Below are 13,700 nucleotides of genomic sequence, written 5' to 3' on the forward strand. Positions count from 1 at the left end.
AGGCACATTGCATAATTTCATCTAAATTTTCTCATTTAATAATAATAATTTTTTCTAAAAAAATCATACTCCTTGTGGGGGTTTTGGTTTGTTGGTTTTTTTTAAATAAATAAGGGGTTTTCCAACAAAGAAGGAAAGACTTTGGACAGGCCCAAAGTAATCAAGGCATTCAGTGTCCCTTTCATTTTTATTGCAAGAGCTGGAAAAAGCAAGTGCATGACCATCCTTAAAGCACTGGATAGAAAGAAGTCCTTAAAGTATTAAATCACCTTTTATTATCAGGAATTACAAGGAAAAAATAGATAAATTATTTGCAAAGTTGTATACACATGGAAAAAGTGAGAGAGGGTCATTTGTCCCTCCGATCTCCATCACCTGTAGCTATTACCAGTAGACACATTTTTTGATGAAAATGTGACTTTCATTTTGATAGTAACCCTACAACACTTCAGGATCCAAATATACATTTTTCACAAACGAGCTTTTGGAACCCTATGGATAAGTATTACTCATGGCTGGAATTTTTTTACAAGACCAAAAAATGTCTACTATTTTCAGAGATATTACCACCATCCACCCTATTTCAGGCAAATCTTTTCCCAAATCAGCTGAAACTTACTGTGACAAGGAAAGAGGATAAGGATAGTTAGATAAGGACTTGCACACCACAACAGGTGCTTCTTCTGAAGCAATTTATAAGTTAGTAAGCACATCAGGACAGCTGATTAAACGGATCACTTGAAAGGCAGTCAACAAATCCTACTCAGTGGGTTTGAAGTCTTACGCCTCGTTGAAGAGCACACCTTCCCTCTGTGAGTATCCCCTGGGATACCAGTTCCACCTAAGTGTTAATGGCTATGCCAGAATCAGGGAGGATTCCCCAGCAGGATCATGGTAGGGTATCTTGGCATAGCCCCAGGGCTAGGAGAACAGCAGAAGGAAGAAAGGGACGAAGCAACAGCACAAGGCGGGGAGAAAGCTCTTGATACGCAGGAAGAAAAGCCTGCCTTTGTAACTAACACGTGACAAATTTATATCAGGAATGAGATAGAAAATTTCAGAGTTTAAAAAAAGCACTCAGGTAAAGCAAATAATTTATCCTTGTAATTAGTAAGTGTGTAAATAAGAATTGCACAACAGTCTACAACACAGGTAGAAACTTCAGAGAAAAACTATTGCTACACTTAAGATGCAGTCATTACCGAACCTCATCACATGTTACTATAGATGATTTACCATTCGAAATTCTTTTTATCAACTTTCTTTTGAACTAGAAGCAAGAAATTTATGCCAAATTGCATGCAAAAGGTGACAAGCATTTATGCAATGCTAAAATTGTAATTCTCTTGTAAAGAATGAAGGTTATATACCAGAGCACATCTGCAAAGGCAGTTACTGTACTCTGGTTAATCTTACAAGACATGCAGCAATGCATTTAGACATAACGACGTGGTGTGATTACAATGTAGTTTCACATATTTTCCTTTTTGAGGCTGAGGTTTCATGACATTAAAGCGATGTCTCCTTGCATCATATATGGTGAGTAAACTCAGCCAGTATTAATGGGGATTCCACTTATATAGCCTGCTGAATTCAACTACATTCATACTGACAAGAGTATGATCAGTATAAAAATATGTTTGTTCAGTGTAACACACCATAAATGCTTCACGCAGGGTATGAATCAGAATGCCCCAACTGGATCCAGGGGGAAAAAAAAACCAAAAAAAACAAAAAAAAAACAAAAACCAAAACCAATAAAATTAGCAGCTATGCAGCATAGCCTACTTGTACTGAAAAGGCATTGTATTGATCTCAGTTGAACTGATAACTGTGAACACAAAAAAGCTAAAGAATTTTCAATACGAGATTTAAAACTACATATTTTACCTTCCAGATTTGATGCTGGAAATAGACTTCTAAGAAAATGCAACAAAGAGCCAATCTCTTCATTACTATTCTTGTACTATATATTTTATAGTTTGTTTATGCCAATAGTAATACAGAAATGCTTTAAAGTGTTAAAGTACTAGCACCATTAATGTTCATGATACTTTATCACATCACGCAACCTGCTAATTTAAACAGTGAAAATACCAGAGCCAAATCTTCTTATCCTGTCTATAAGCTGATAGAGGGCACCTCGTTTTTTTGACATTCCATGCTCTCCAAAGCCACCTTTAAAAAGAAAAGGAAAAAAAAAAAAAAAGGAATTTTAAAAAGTTAAAAACATGGAATCTTACACCTACAGTAACTATATAGCCTGAAGAGATTAGAAAATACCCTGTAAATACTGCAATGCATCTTAAAGGAAGTTTAACATTCTTCAATGACTTGCATACAAATTCTTCAAGTATTCTTGACAATGAAAAACACATTTTTAGCTGAAAAATTTTCTAATATGCATTCCAGAATGTAAGCCAACATGTCTTTGTTATTCAGACAAGTCATGACAATTACATCATCTAATTATTATTTGGAGCTTTTTTTCTTCCTGGTGACCTTGACATCCTCAGAGCCATGTTGATTGACAGCTAAAAGCCTTACTCTCACAGAAATTTCCTGAATGCATGCCATAATCTTCTCATTTTAAGGGAGGGGAAAGAGGGAAAGCAATACCCAAAGTTCCATCAGAAAAAAAACCAACAAAACTGATACAAACTTAATTTGGCTGATTTTACCATGAAAGATTTGGGTTTCTTTGTTGGCATGCAAATAGATGTCAATGCACTCTAAAGGCTTTGAAACATCACATGCTGGTGTATATTGCAGTAAGACCTCACAGGCATATATATATATGTCTATGTCAATTCAGCAATCAATGAGCAAGAAAAACTAAGCTATTAAGTAGCTGATTTTAACATTTACCATGCCATTTACAGAAAGGCAACACACTTCTGGGTTTACTGTGTACATTTGACGTATCTGCCACATACTCCCTTCACGTATAATTCTTTTGTGGCTGCAAGTGCCTTTGCAAACACCAGTAAACCAGAAGAAAGAACACTGACAATACTGTACTAGTCAATAAATCATTCAGAATTGTTCAGAAAGTTTTGTGATTTTTCAGAAGTTTGGAGTAGGTTGTATTTTAAAATTCAGTATTTGTTATAGGACAAGAGAGATTTCAAACTACTTTTACAACTGCAAAAGTAAAAGGATAGAAACAAAAGGACCATTGAAACCTCCAACCGCCTCTCAAAAGACCCTTCCCAACTTCCCATAAAAACTTTCAATATATACGTGGAAAATATATTTATTAAAGAGCAACTTAAAATCATATTACAGATGAGAAAATTCCATATAAGGCAAGTGAGTTTGTGTGGCTGCTCAGTGAATAACAATGTGCCTAATTATTTGGATTGCACTGTCACATAGCTGCTGGCTCCCTTGAGAAAAATTTTCCAAATTTTTTAAAACATTTTAGATAGATGAGGTAATAGTTCAACACATTCCTTTCCAACACATTGCACGGTAACTATAATATACACTACAGAGAATATAACAATTCCATTCCTTGTATTGATCATCATTAATGTAATTGTCTCTCATGTTAACATTCATCTTATAAAAAAAGGCATATAACTGAAGATTCCAAACAAATACTAAAAAATCCTTAAAAGCATCAACTGTCACAGACATAACAGAAAAAAAAAACCCACCCAAAACAAAGAATCCATTATTTACTTAAAGAAACTATTATACTGTAATTATTTCTAGGAAAAAAGTTTAAACTATCATTTCTGTGTTAACACAGCCTCTGTATTCCATTTAGTGAAATACTAAAGAAGAAAAAGTATCTCACATAACTAATCTGGCTTATATGAATAAAATATAGCCTTGCCAAGCCACAGCCTAAAAAAGTTTAAATAAAAAAAAAAAATCATATTTGCTGCATCTTCTCATACTTCAGGCAGGAAAAGGAGGATATATTTGGCAGTTTGGACTCATAATAATATATACTTAACAATTTTATCAGCTCTACTGTTTTTTCTGTTTACAATGATTATGTGTATTGCTTGGACAAAATGTTAAATAAAACGACACAGCCATGCTCTGAGAAGCTCACAGATTAAGTATCTGACCTTGTAAATCCAGGCAGATAATCCTCACCCACAGGAGTAGTCACATAATGTGAATCAGAGCCTGTGAGCCTCAGGGTTTTTAATTAGTAGTTGCAATGAAAAAAGTGACTCTGCAATTCCCTCTTGATGGTTCACACCCAAGTATCTAACCCTTCTGCCTGATGTCACCTTTAGTTTGTGAAGGTCAACAATGGAAAGTGCTCAGAAATCAAGCCTGTAATTTTTATTGTGTCTGTACCTAAGGTAAAATATTAATTTCTTTTCTGTTTTACAGACGTTTTACGTTCCTTTTCCAGTTGCTACCTAATATCAACTAGTTAGTTGTTGGCAATTTACTCTTTTGGAAATTAAAGAGAAAAAAAGCACACTAGGCTGTGCAGTTTGCAAAACCAGGCTCAACTCCTAGTTTATGCATCAAAATACATTTGTAAATTGTAAAATTGAGTTCTCCAACTGTTTTTAGAAAAATCAAGAATGTTGAGGGTTCACCGAGAGCCATTACAAAATCATTAACTTCAGCAGAATTAGTTCTCTGAAGTCCAGTCCCACTGACCATTGCAGTTGCATTGATTCCTCTTGTGCAATAAAGGTAGAAAAATTTGATCCAAATGCATTAGTAATCCTCAGTAGGATGACTCAATATCCTGAATGGGAGACTGTCCACAGGAAAAGATAATGCACAAATCTCAAGACAGATGAGGAGAGAAAATTAAATAATAGAATATCAAATATTATTTTAAAACAGCTTAGAAATGTATATTCTTTCTGTGGCAATTGACAAAAAATAACTGTGCAGTTAAAGAAAAAAAAACAGAAAAGCAAGAAGAAAAAGGAAAGTCAGCAGGCCAAAGAAATCACTTGACTGCATCCACTTTAAGGGGAAATGACCGACCTTGCTCTCTACATTTTGTCAGCAAAACTAGCGCCTGAAATACCTTCAAAGCCAATTAAAACTATTTGTTTGGGGGAACGGGGGGCAGGGAAACTGCTGACTCTATTAACATTTTAAAATCCAGTCTTGATCTAGAAATGATCAAAGGTGTTCCTGCCTTGAAAAAAACAAGTGGCTTTAAAAGGAGATAAAACAAATTTTCAAGTTGTTCTAAAAATAGTCTAATCACAACATCTAATTAGGAAGAGTAAAAATATTTTAAATAGATCAGTATTGAAAGGTTAAATTGAGAATTGCTTCTTTGGTCTGAAAAATTCCTTTCTGATCATTCCTCAAAGTGATCCTTATTTCTACATATCAGGAATCATCAAGTTAATAGCTCAGTTCAGGAACATATGGAACATGCTTATTAGAAAATAAACCTCAATTACTCGTTTATACATTTTCTAATAGCACTTTTTCCACACTTTTCCTAAGTAACGTGGCTTTTTTTACCATAACCTGAAAGTTTACAAATTCTCAGTTACGAATTACAAATTGGAGCCTGAAAGCATAGATGTTTTCAGACATTAGACAGACATCCGTTTAGACATGATTACGTTTTCTCTCTCTCACACACACACATACATATTTACACAAAAATAATATCTCTTCATCTATCTGTCTGAATATCCAACTGCCTGTGTTAATCAGATTGCAGCTTCTGGCACTAATGCACTGTACGTTAACAATAGCAAATAAACATCTATTAAAATGTCAGATAAATTGTTGGGTTTTAGACAAGGCAAATTCTAGCAAGGAGGACACATTCTTGTGTTGCTTCTAGATCTCAGTACTGATTTGGATGGAACTGAAAAAGCAAAATGAGGGGTTGTAATCCAAGACCCGCAGTCTCGCCTCTAGGTTTCCATGTATGTTCTCCATAGAGCATTTGGTCTCTGCTATTGGGAAATTTTAGTGACGAAAGCAAAGCTTTGTACAATTTCCTTTCCCACATGACCGCCTGCAGAGTGGACTTACGGTTCCTACCAGCTTCTGCTCTTCAGTTCAAGAAGATATTTTTAATCAGAAATGCCAGAATAAAATTAAAATTTTAGCTTTTCTTTCCCTAAAACAAATTTATACTCATTGTTTAATAACATTTTAAATTGTAAACTAATATTACCCAAAACATTATACTGACTTTCTACATTTAAAAGAGAGATTGCCTTCTATGCAGAAGTAAATAACAGGAAAAATAAGTTAAAACAAGCTTGAAATATCATACCTGTGTTATGGCCAAGTCTTTCGTTGGAGTGCTGCGTAAGGTCAATCGTCCTGTCAATTTGAAAGATTTTTAAGTCTTCATCATCTAAGGCAATATCTCCCCAAAAGACAGCTTTAAATAAAAAAGAGCTCAATTTAATTAAAGAATTTATTTAAACATTAAAACTAACCTGAAGACTATAATGCCATGTTACAACCCTTGGGAAAATATATGACAAATATATATATATTTATATCACATATATTTTCTTACTGATCTATATTTTTATACAAAGAAAGAAAACTACCTAGCAAAAGACAAATAATTTCAGTATTCTCCTAAACTTTTACAGTCTTTTTAGTTTCTTCACACATTATCTAAGTGCAATCATTTAAATGTAATGTCAGTCTATTAACAAATTTTCAGCATGTGTTGTTTTCTCTAAGTAAATACAACCAAGCATAAAAGGCACTGAAACATGTTAACATTTGAACTATGAAATCAAAAACGTACAGTACTGAGAAATTATTACATTCCCTAACATCTTCCTGAAAATGAGATTTATCTGAAGTGTTTTTTATTATGTTCCAATCACTTTCTATATTAAATTTTTTGCCTCAGAGAATTAATATGTTTATCTGTTTTCTGTAAAACTGAGAGGAAAAAAACCCTTTCTTTTTCATTTTCCTCTTGTTTTACTTGTATGCTTTTCTTTTATAGTTAATATCACTATTAGGATTCTTTCAAATACTGCCCTCCCCCCCCCCCCCACCCACATTCCCTCTTTTTTTTAACCTTTCTTTGGCCTTTTTGGTGGGTTTCTTCTCTCTTTTCCTGTTCTCTTTCAGGTTCTCTCAGTTGTTTTCTGTTCAACTTTTGCATAGCTAATTCATCTTCCCTAAGCTGCCATCACAACTTAATGAACCAAGATATAGGCCCACTTGCAAGAATTTGGGATCTATAACCTCAGTCTTTCCTCTCTGCCTATTTTTGCTGAGAATTTATCCTGAGATCTCCCTGCCAGCTCAAACTTATCATTAAAGCTGAACTCAACAGGCCATATCCTCAACTGCTGTGAATGAAGTCAACAGAGCATACACCAATTAACATCAGCTGAAGTGGTTGTTTATTATCTTTTTCCAAATTCTTCCTTTTATATCTCTTCACTGTCTCTGTCAATAGCTCTAATATTTGTCCCCTCAGAGTCACAAAACCCCTGGGTTCAATCTTGGTGTCATCTTCAACTCTTTCCCTTCTTTCCCCCATCCAGGAAGACATCACTAACTCTGCTTGGTTGGTCGTTATACAGTTCCACAGCAAATTGCTTTCTTCTCTTCCATACAACTAAAACCTTGTCCAAAGTCCAGCTGTTACCAAATCGTTCTCTCTAGTCTACTTCCATTCAAACTGATCCTAAACATTATTGTTAGCTAGTATTCTTTTTCTCTGTTTGTTCTTTATATCTGTTGTAGAGACCATTCCTCAGATAATATTCTCAGTAGTTTCTTGTTGCTGCAAAAGTCACCTTTTTCTTATTTATTGATGCTCACATTCATTAGTACTTCATCAAATCCATATCAAGAAAAGTCTTCACTTAGGCAAAAAGATATGTATTTCTAAAGAACTCCCAGATATTGCATTACTTCTTCCTATCTCCATTATTTTTCTTGAATGCAAGGCAACTAGGAGAAAACACATTGCAAATGCCTTTGGTCTGCCTTGTAAAACACCTCAAAAAAAAAAAAAAACAGATCACCTACACAGAGTTCCAAAATGAAAATCAAACTTTTCAGTTAAAACCATAACCAATATCTTCTGTCTTCCCTAAATATGGATATTTCCATGTATATTATTTTTACACAAAAAGATAATGTTTCTTAGAAACCACAAGTATTTGAGACCATTTCTGAAACTGTTCAGTCACTTCTAACACATTTCTGAACACTCTCTTTCCATGGGTCACTATTTCCTCATTTTCACATTGGGCACACTGGGGATATCTTTCCTCTGGCTAGCCTGCTCTCACCAGTGATGGTTTTTACCACCAGGTCAAGAGACAGAGCTAGGGGCAGCTCTAGGTGGGTTTTTTCCCTTAAGTTTCTATGAAAGAGATCTCAAATTGTCAGGGTTTTGAACAGCAAGGGGAGAAAGTCAGTAGTGACCATCTGACTTGAGTTAAATATTATTTATTATTACTATTATAAACACCTTCTAGACATTTCTCTTGGATGTCATTCATAACAGGGGCCACTGTATAAGCACAATGAAAGACTGCAAACTTTAATAAAATGGGAAGAGGAAGCAACTGCCAACATTTAAGTCTACAAAGACATGATGTGCCACAGCAGAGATCACACAGGTTGCCCACACCACTTTAGCACTCAAGGAAGTGCTAAAGCTTAATGGCAAGCCCATTTTTCTTTCCTGGTAATATTGAGTGTTAACAAAAGGAAGGTTCTGAATTTACAATAGATGACACAACAAATAACTCACTGATGGAAATGCATTAGCAGAAATCACTTTGGTTTCAGTGTGTAATACTGATGTATAAATATGAAAACCCAAGGCAAATAAAACTTCAGAAAAAAAGTAGAAAAAAAAAATCATGGAAAATATCCTCCCTAGTCTTGATGATGCATCTTTATCACTTCACTGTGGTAACATTCATTTTGCCATGAAAATACAAATAGCAAAGACTAAACCCTGTGAATTTGTCTGACATAAATGCATTGAATTTGTGTGCACATATATAATATATACCTCAGTGTTCAGGCAAGGTATAGTAACTTTGTCTGTTGGGTTAGAAAGGAAAACAAAGTTACATTATTTTTGTTAAATATCTGGACTGCTAGCTAGTTTTTGATTAGCAACCAAGCACAAGGTTAAGTTTAACAATAATAAAACCATGGTAATGTAACAGTAAGTGCTGATGCAAGTTTGACATAACTAAAGAAGTAATCCGTGTGACCAATAGGAGCTAGGTTCTCTAATGTATTAACTAAACACGAGTTATGAATGAAGAAAGAAATATATATGATTGTTTGTCTAAACATATAATGGAAAGTTTGGAGCCTTCTTCAGGCCACTGGTTTTTTGATGCAAGGCAGTTCTGTTTTGCAGAAGACAATAAACACATAACAGACAAACATGATGAAAGGCAGAAACCTTGATAGAATTAACTCATTTTACTTCAGCAACAATTTAACAATTGCCATTTTACTTTTACTGAAATAAACGTGGGATTTTCTGAATTAATTTCAGTGCAACTGAGAAGATATATACCTAGCAAAAGAAACAACAGTTAACTGATGCTATTTAATTTCAATATAGTCCAAACCATCAGCAACTGAGACAAGGGAGCTGATAACTGCTTTTTAAAAAATACACCTTTTTTTCCAATGAAAGACCTGAACTGAATATAAATTCTGCCCTTCAAAGACTGAAGCACAACTCCACTTGAATTGTCAAAATAATAAAACCAGGTATCACCCACAACTGTTAAAAGTAACCTTTTTTTTTTTTTTGAATGCCTGTGTAAGTGTCAAACTACTTTGTGACTAGAGAAGACCGTATTTTTATCTCCTGCCTTAAAATTTTTATGGCCTGAAACTATCTGAAGAAGTCACTCTGTATACTTCACCATGTCACACACCAGTCTTAACCTTACAGAAAGCAAGCAGAAGATTGTTTGGGTATGCAAGGCATGATGTTAAAGACTTTGCTAAGAGCATGTTAGGATTAAGAGCTTTATTAGCTCCCTCTAAGGAACTTCTGACAGAATTGATGTGTTCAGCTCTGCACCTCCCTCATTTTTCACAAATATTTAATTAATAAGTTTCATCCAGAAAATTAACAAGAATCTGATAACCAATTCACTTAGGATGCAAAAAAAAAAAAAAAAAAAAAAAAAAAAAAAAAAAGGATGGAAGAACTTTCAAAATGATCCAAACAGAACTTTAATGTACTTCTACTTATTTCAGGTTGCTTCATATTATCTCTTATCTTATCTATTTGGTGATCAGGAAAACTCGATGTTTACAGGCAGCTTTTTCATTTAACTTGAAAATGCAAGATTGACCATAAACTTCGGAAAAATCTGTTGAAAACCTGAGGCATCTTTTATTACAGGGGGAAGGTATTTCAAATATCTTTTATTAGATATAGGTTCTTAATAAAAAAGAAAATGGATCTTTCTGTTCAATACTTGATAAAGAGATATATATCCTGTTATACCAAATTTCATGCAACTTCATTTTTATTGGGGGGGAGGGTATGTTTTATATGGCCACTACATTATACATTTACACAAATTCAACAGAGGCAATACATGCATCAATTTCAGAAAGATGGACACAAACTGATTACACAGTAAAAGTATGTTTTTCTGTAACAGTGAAAAAGGATTTACATGGAGCTGTTAAAACAGAAAATACTCTTCGCCAGCAGATGCAGTTTTGCTTTCACACAACTCAGAGCCCTCAGTCAAACATCACCTTCAAAAAGGTCTTATTTTATTAAAAGACAAAACACTGCCATGTAAAGCAGCTAAATTTCCTAAATGTAAACAATCGGCTCACAAACATGAAAACAAACAGAAAAATAAGTAGGTTGGAAAAGATATCTCGCATCCAGAGAAACACACCTTAATATTAACACACAAGTAATGTGATTGGAAAGGAAAAATAAAATTATCTATAAAATACAGATCAAGCACAGGAACTACAGTTACATTCTACTACTTGTAACAGGGACTATTATTTTATCATAAATAATTAAGTTTCATTTGTAAAGCTTTCTTCGCTAATCTACTCTCTTCCAACAAGACCATCACCGCATCAAATATCCAGTATTCTAAAGATATAAAATAAGCTACTAAGGATAGGAAATAATAATAAATAATTTTTAAAAAAAGAGATGAAAACTATTTTAAGTATATGGATGTACCACATATGGTATGAATCAATTAGCATACCCAGGACAAAAAAGGCTTTCATGACTCTATAGAAGATGGTCAGAAGTCCATGGAACAAGAAAGAAATCATGTGGTTAAATCTATGGGGCTGCGATATGTGGTAGGATGGCTCATTCTGGGATTTGAAATATCAATTAGCATGTAAGTCTGAAAAATATATACAGGAGTATATTCCTTATAATTGCAATAACAAAATTATCTACCTCAAACTTTCTTCACAATTTGTCCTACAATTATTAATTTTTAAAACTCAAATCATAAACAGCCATTTTTTAATAAAATATATTCCTGATAGTATTCATACTGATATTAGTAACAAAGTATAAAATGCACATAAGTAAAGATTGCTAGTGTTTGCCCCTACAGCGCAGCGGTGTACCAGAAGAAAACCAGCTCTACCTTGGGATAAATGAGCACCCAGCTACCAAGGACAGCTCTAAGAGACTGACATCGTCAGAGACCACTGTGATCCAGAAACCATCTTCATGACGTGATTTGTTCTGATGACTGTGCAGACTAGAAAAACGTTCAACTCAGATACAACTTTCCCACATTTGGAAAACTTGTGAAAATAAAATACGTGAAATTCTTTCTTAGACTTTCTCAAACCGAGATGGAAATTGTGATCAGCCACACAGGTATTCTCTTGCTCTGTGACCAGATGCAGAATTGTGACAGGGAGATTACTCCTGTACTGAGAAGATGCCAATGAAAGGATTAAGGCAATATTAGAAGACATTTTAAAAGCAAAGCCTCGGATTTTGGTATGCTACTGGGAGTGGAAAGCACAGGAAGTTTATGCTTCACCCCCTTCACAGAAGCTGCCAAGAACGGACAATAAAAATATTTAAGTTTAGTGCAAGGTAAAATTGAAATCTGAAGAGCTCCTTTAACGTCCTTCAATGGGAGGTGGGACACCCAGCACTTTTCAAAGTCTGACCAGTAATTCATGCAGCAAGAGATGCCAAAAAGTGTGTTGGCCCAGGTTCAAGGTAGATATTCATCTAAACCCACATGTGCAGCGGTTTCAATTAGCAGCCTCTTCTATAGCTGAGTCATTGAGTACTTCCCTGTAACAACACAGCTATGTGCATTATAGTCTGTCTTGGTGAGTCATTTTGTTCCATACAATCCATTCACAGCTTACATAACTGCCTCTAACTCTGAATAGAAAAAGGAAAATTTAGAGCTAAATAAGTACAAACAATTTCACTTCATTACAAGGGAGACAACTTACAGTGCTATAATTAACCTGATTTTGTATTCCTACTCTCTTCAAATCAGTTCAATCTTTCCAAGATTTTCATGTGCAATACACTTTTCTTAGAAATCATTAAAATGAGAACAAGACAGGGCAAATAAACAGCAAAAGATCTTATGTGCAACCACAAGCATAAGACTGCATGCCATACCCTGAACTCTTTCTATTACTGTTTGTCATGAGTGCTACCTTCAGCCATAACCATGTGCTAAATTTCTGTTTACCAGAGCTCAGAACTTTCAAAAGAAATTCATGAATTGAAATTGAAGTTAATTTAATCAAGTGTTTGATAATTATCCAAATCAGTTTGGCTTTTTATTGAAGAAAAATATGACAGCAAAAAAAAGTTAAACAAAACTTTAACAACATTACATAGAAGACCAAAGCAGCCTACTTTCACAGACACACCAAACCAAGAAATTAGCTACTTCATTAATTTCACTATGCAGCCTTTTCAAATCTGTGTGTGACTATGAGCAAGTCTTAGTGAAACCTCTTGATTTACTTCCAAAAGGTCACAGACACACCTGAAAAGGGATATAACACCTTTGACTGGCTCCTTCCATGTTCCTACTTACTGTAAAAGTAAATTATGTAAAATAGCAAGCCCATCAACACTCATACAAATTCTGTTTCTCAAGACTCCTGCTTCAAACTCCTCACGAGAAAGCCACCATTTTCCCTAAGGAATGTACCATTTCCACTTCTATCAGAAAAGGAAATAATGATGGCAGAATACTTTAAACACCTCCAGACTCTATACCAGGTAGAAATACAATTCTCCAGTCTTTTGAACGTGGCATCTCTTGACAACAGCTCACATAGGCATACATGAAGTTATCCTGAAATCATCTACCTTATGTATGGCAGCAATGTAGCCTTAGAAGCACAAATTTTGATGCAATTTACTCAAATTTTCAATGACACAGTCTCCCTCTTGACATCATTACCTACAACTCACCACTGTATCATGTCACCCACTCTTAGAAACTTCCCCTATGTTGCCCACGCACAATGCTTTTAGCTTCCTTCCTTCCTTCCTTTCACCATGTGTTCACATTTACAGGTAAGGTGCTGGCACGGCAACATCCCTGCTGGGGCCGAGTTGCACTTGTGGAGCCCCATCTGTGGTATGTAACATTTCACTGCAGCTCCTTCACCCTGTTCTCCAAACTCTGCAGGAAGTTATTACCAAACTGACCCAACTAGGACAGAAAAACTACCAGGTATGACCTGACTGTGGA

General features: G+C 34.8%; 1 protein-coding gene across 1 annotated transcript in view; it reads right to left on the reverse strand.

The window, feature by feature from the left end:
* Positions 1-13,700, reverse strand: part of TLL1 (tolloid-like 1) — a 139,612-nt gene that overhangs the window by 73,642 nt on the left and 52,270 nt on the right. The window contains exons 2-3 of the mRNA XM_010586065.1: positions 6,245-6,355; positions 2,098-2,178 (exon numbers count right to left, since the gene is read on the reverse strand). Coding sequence (XP_010584367.1) covers positions 2,098-2,178; positions 6,245-6,355 — 192 coding nt within the window. The remainder of the gene's footprint in view (positions 1-2,097; positions 2,179-6,244; positions 6,356-13,700) is intronic.

Source organism: Haliaeetus leucocephalus, unplaced genomic scaffold (assembly GCF_000737465.1).
Source record: "Haliaeetus leucocephalus isolate CR32 unplaced genomic scaffold, Haliaeetus_leucocephalus-4.0 Scaffold140, whole genome shotgun sequence".
In the NCBI taxonomy this organism is placed as follows: Eukaryota; Metazoa; Chordata; class Aves; order Accipitriformes; family Accipitridae; genus Haliaeetus; species Haliaeetus leucocephalus.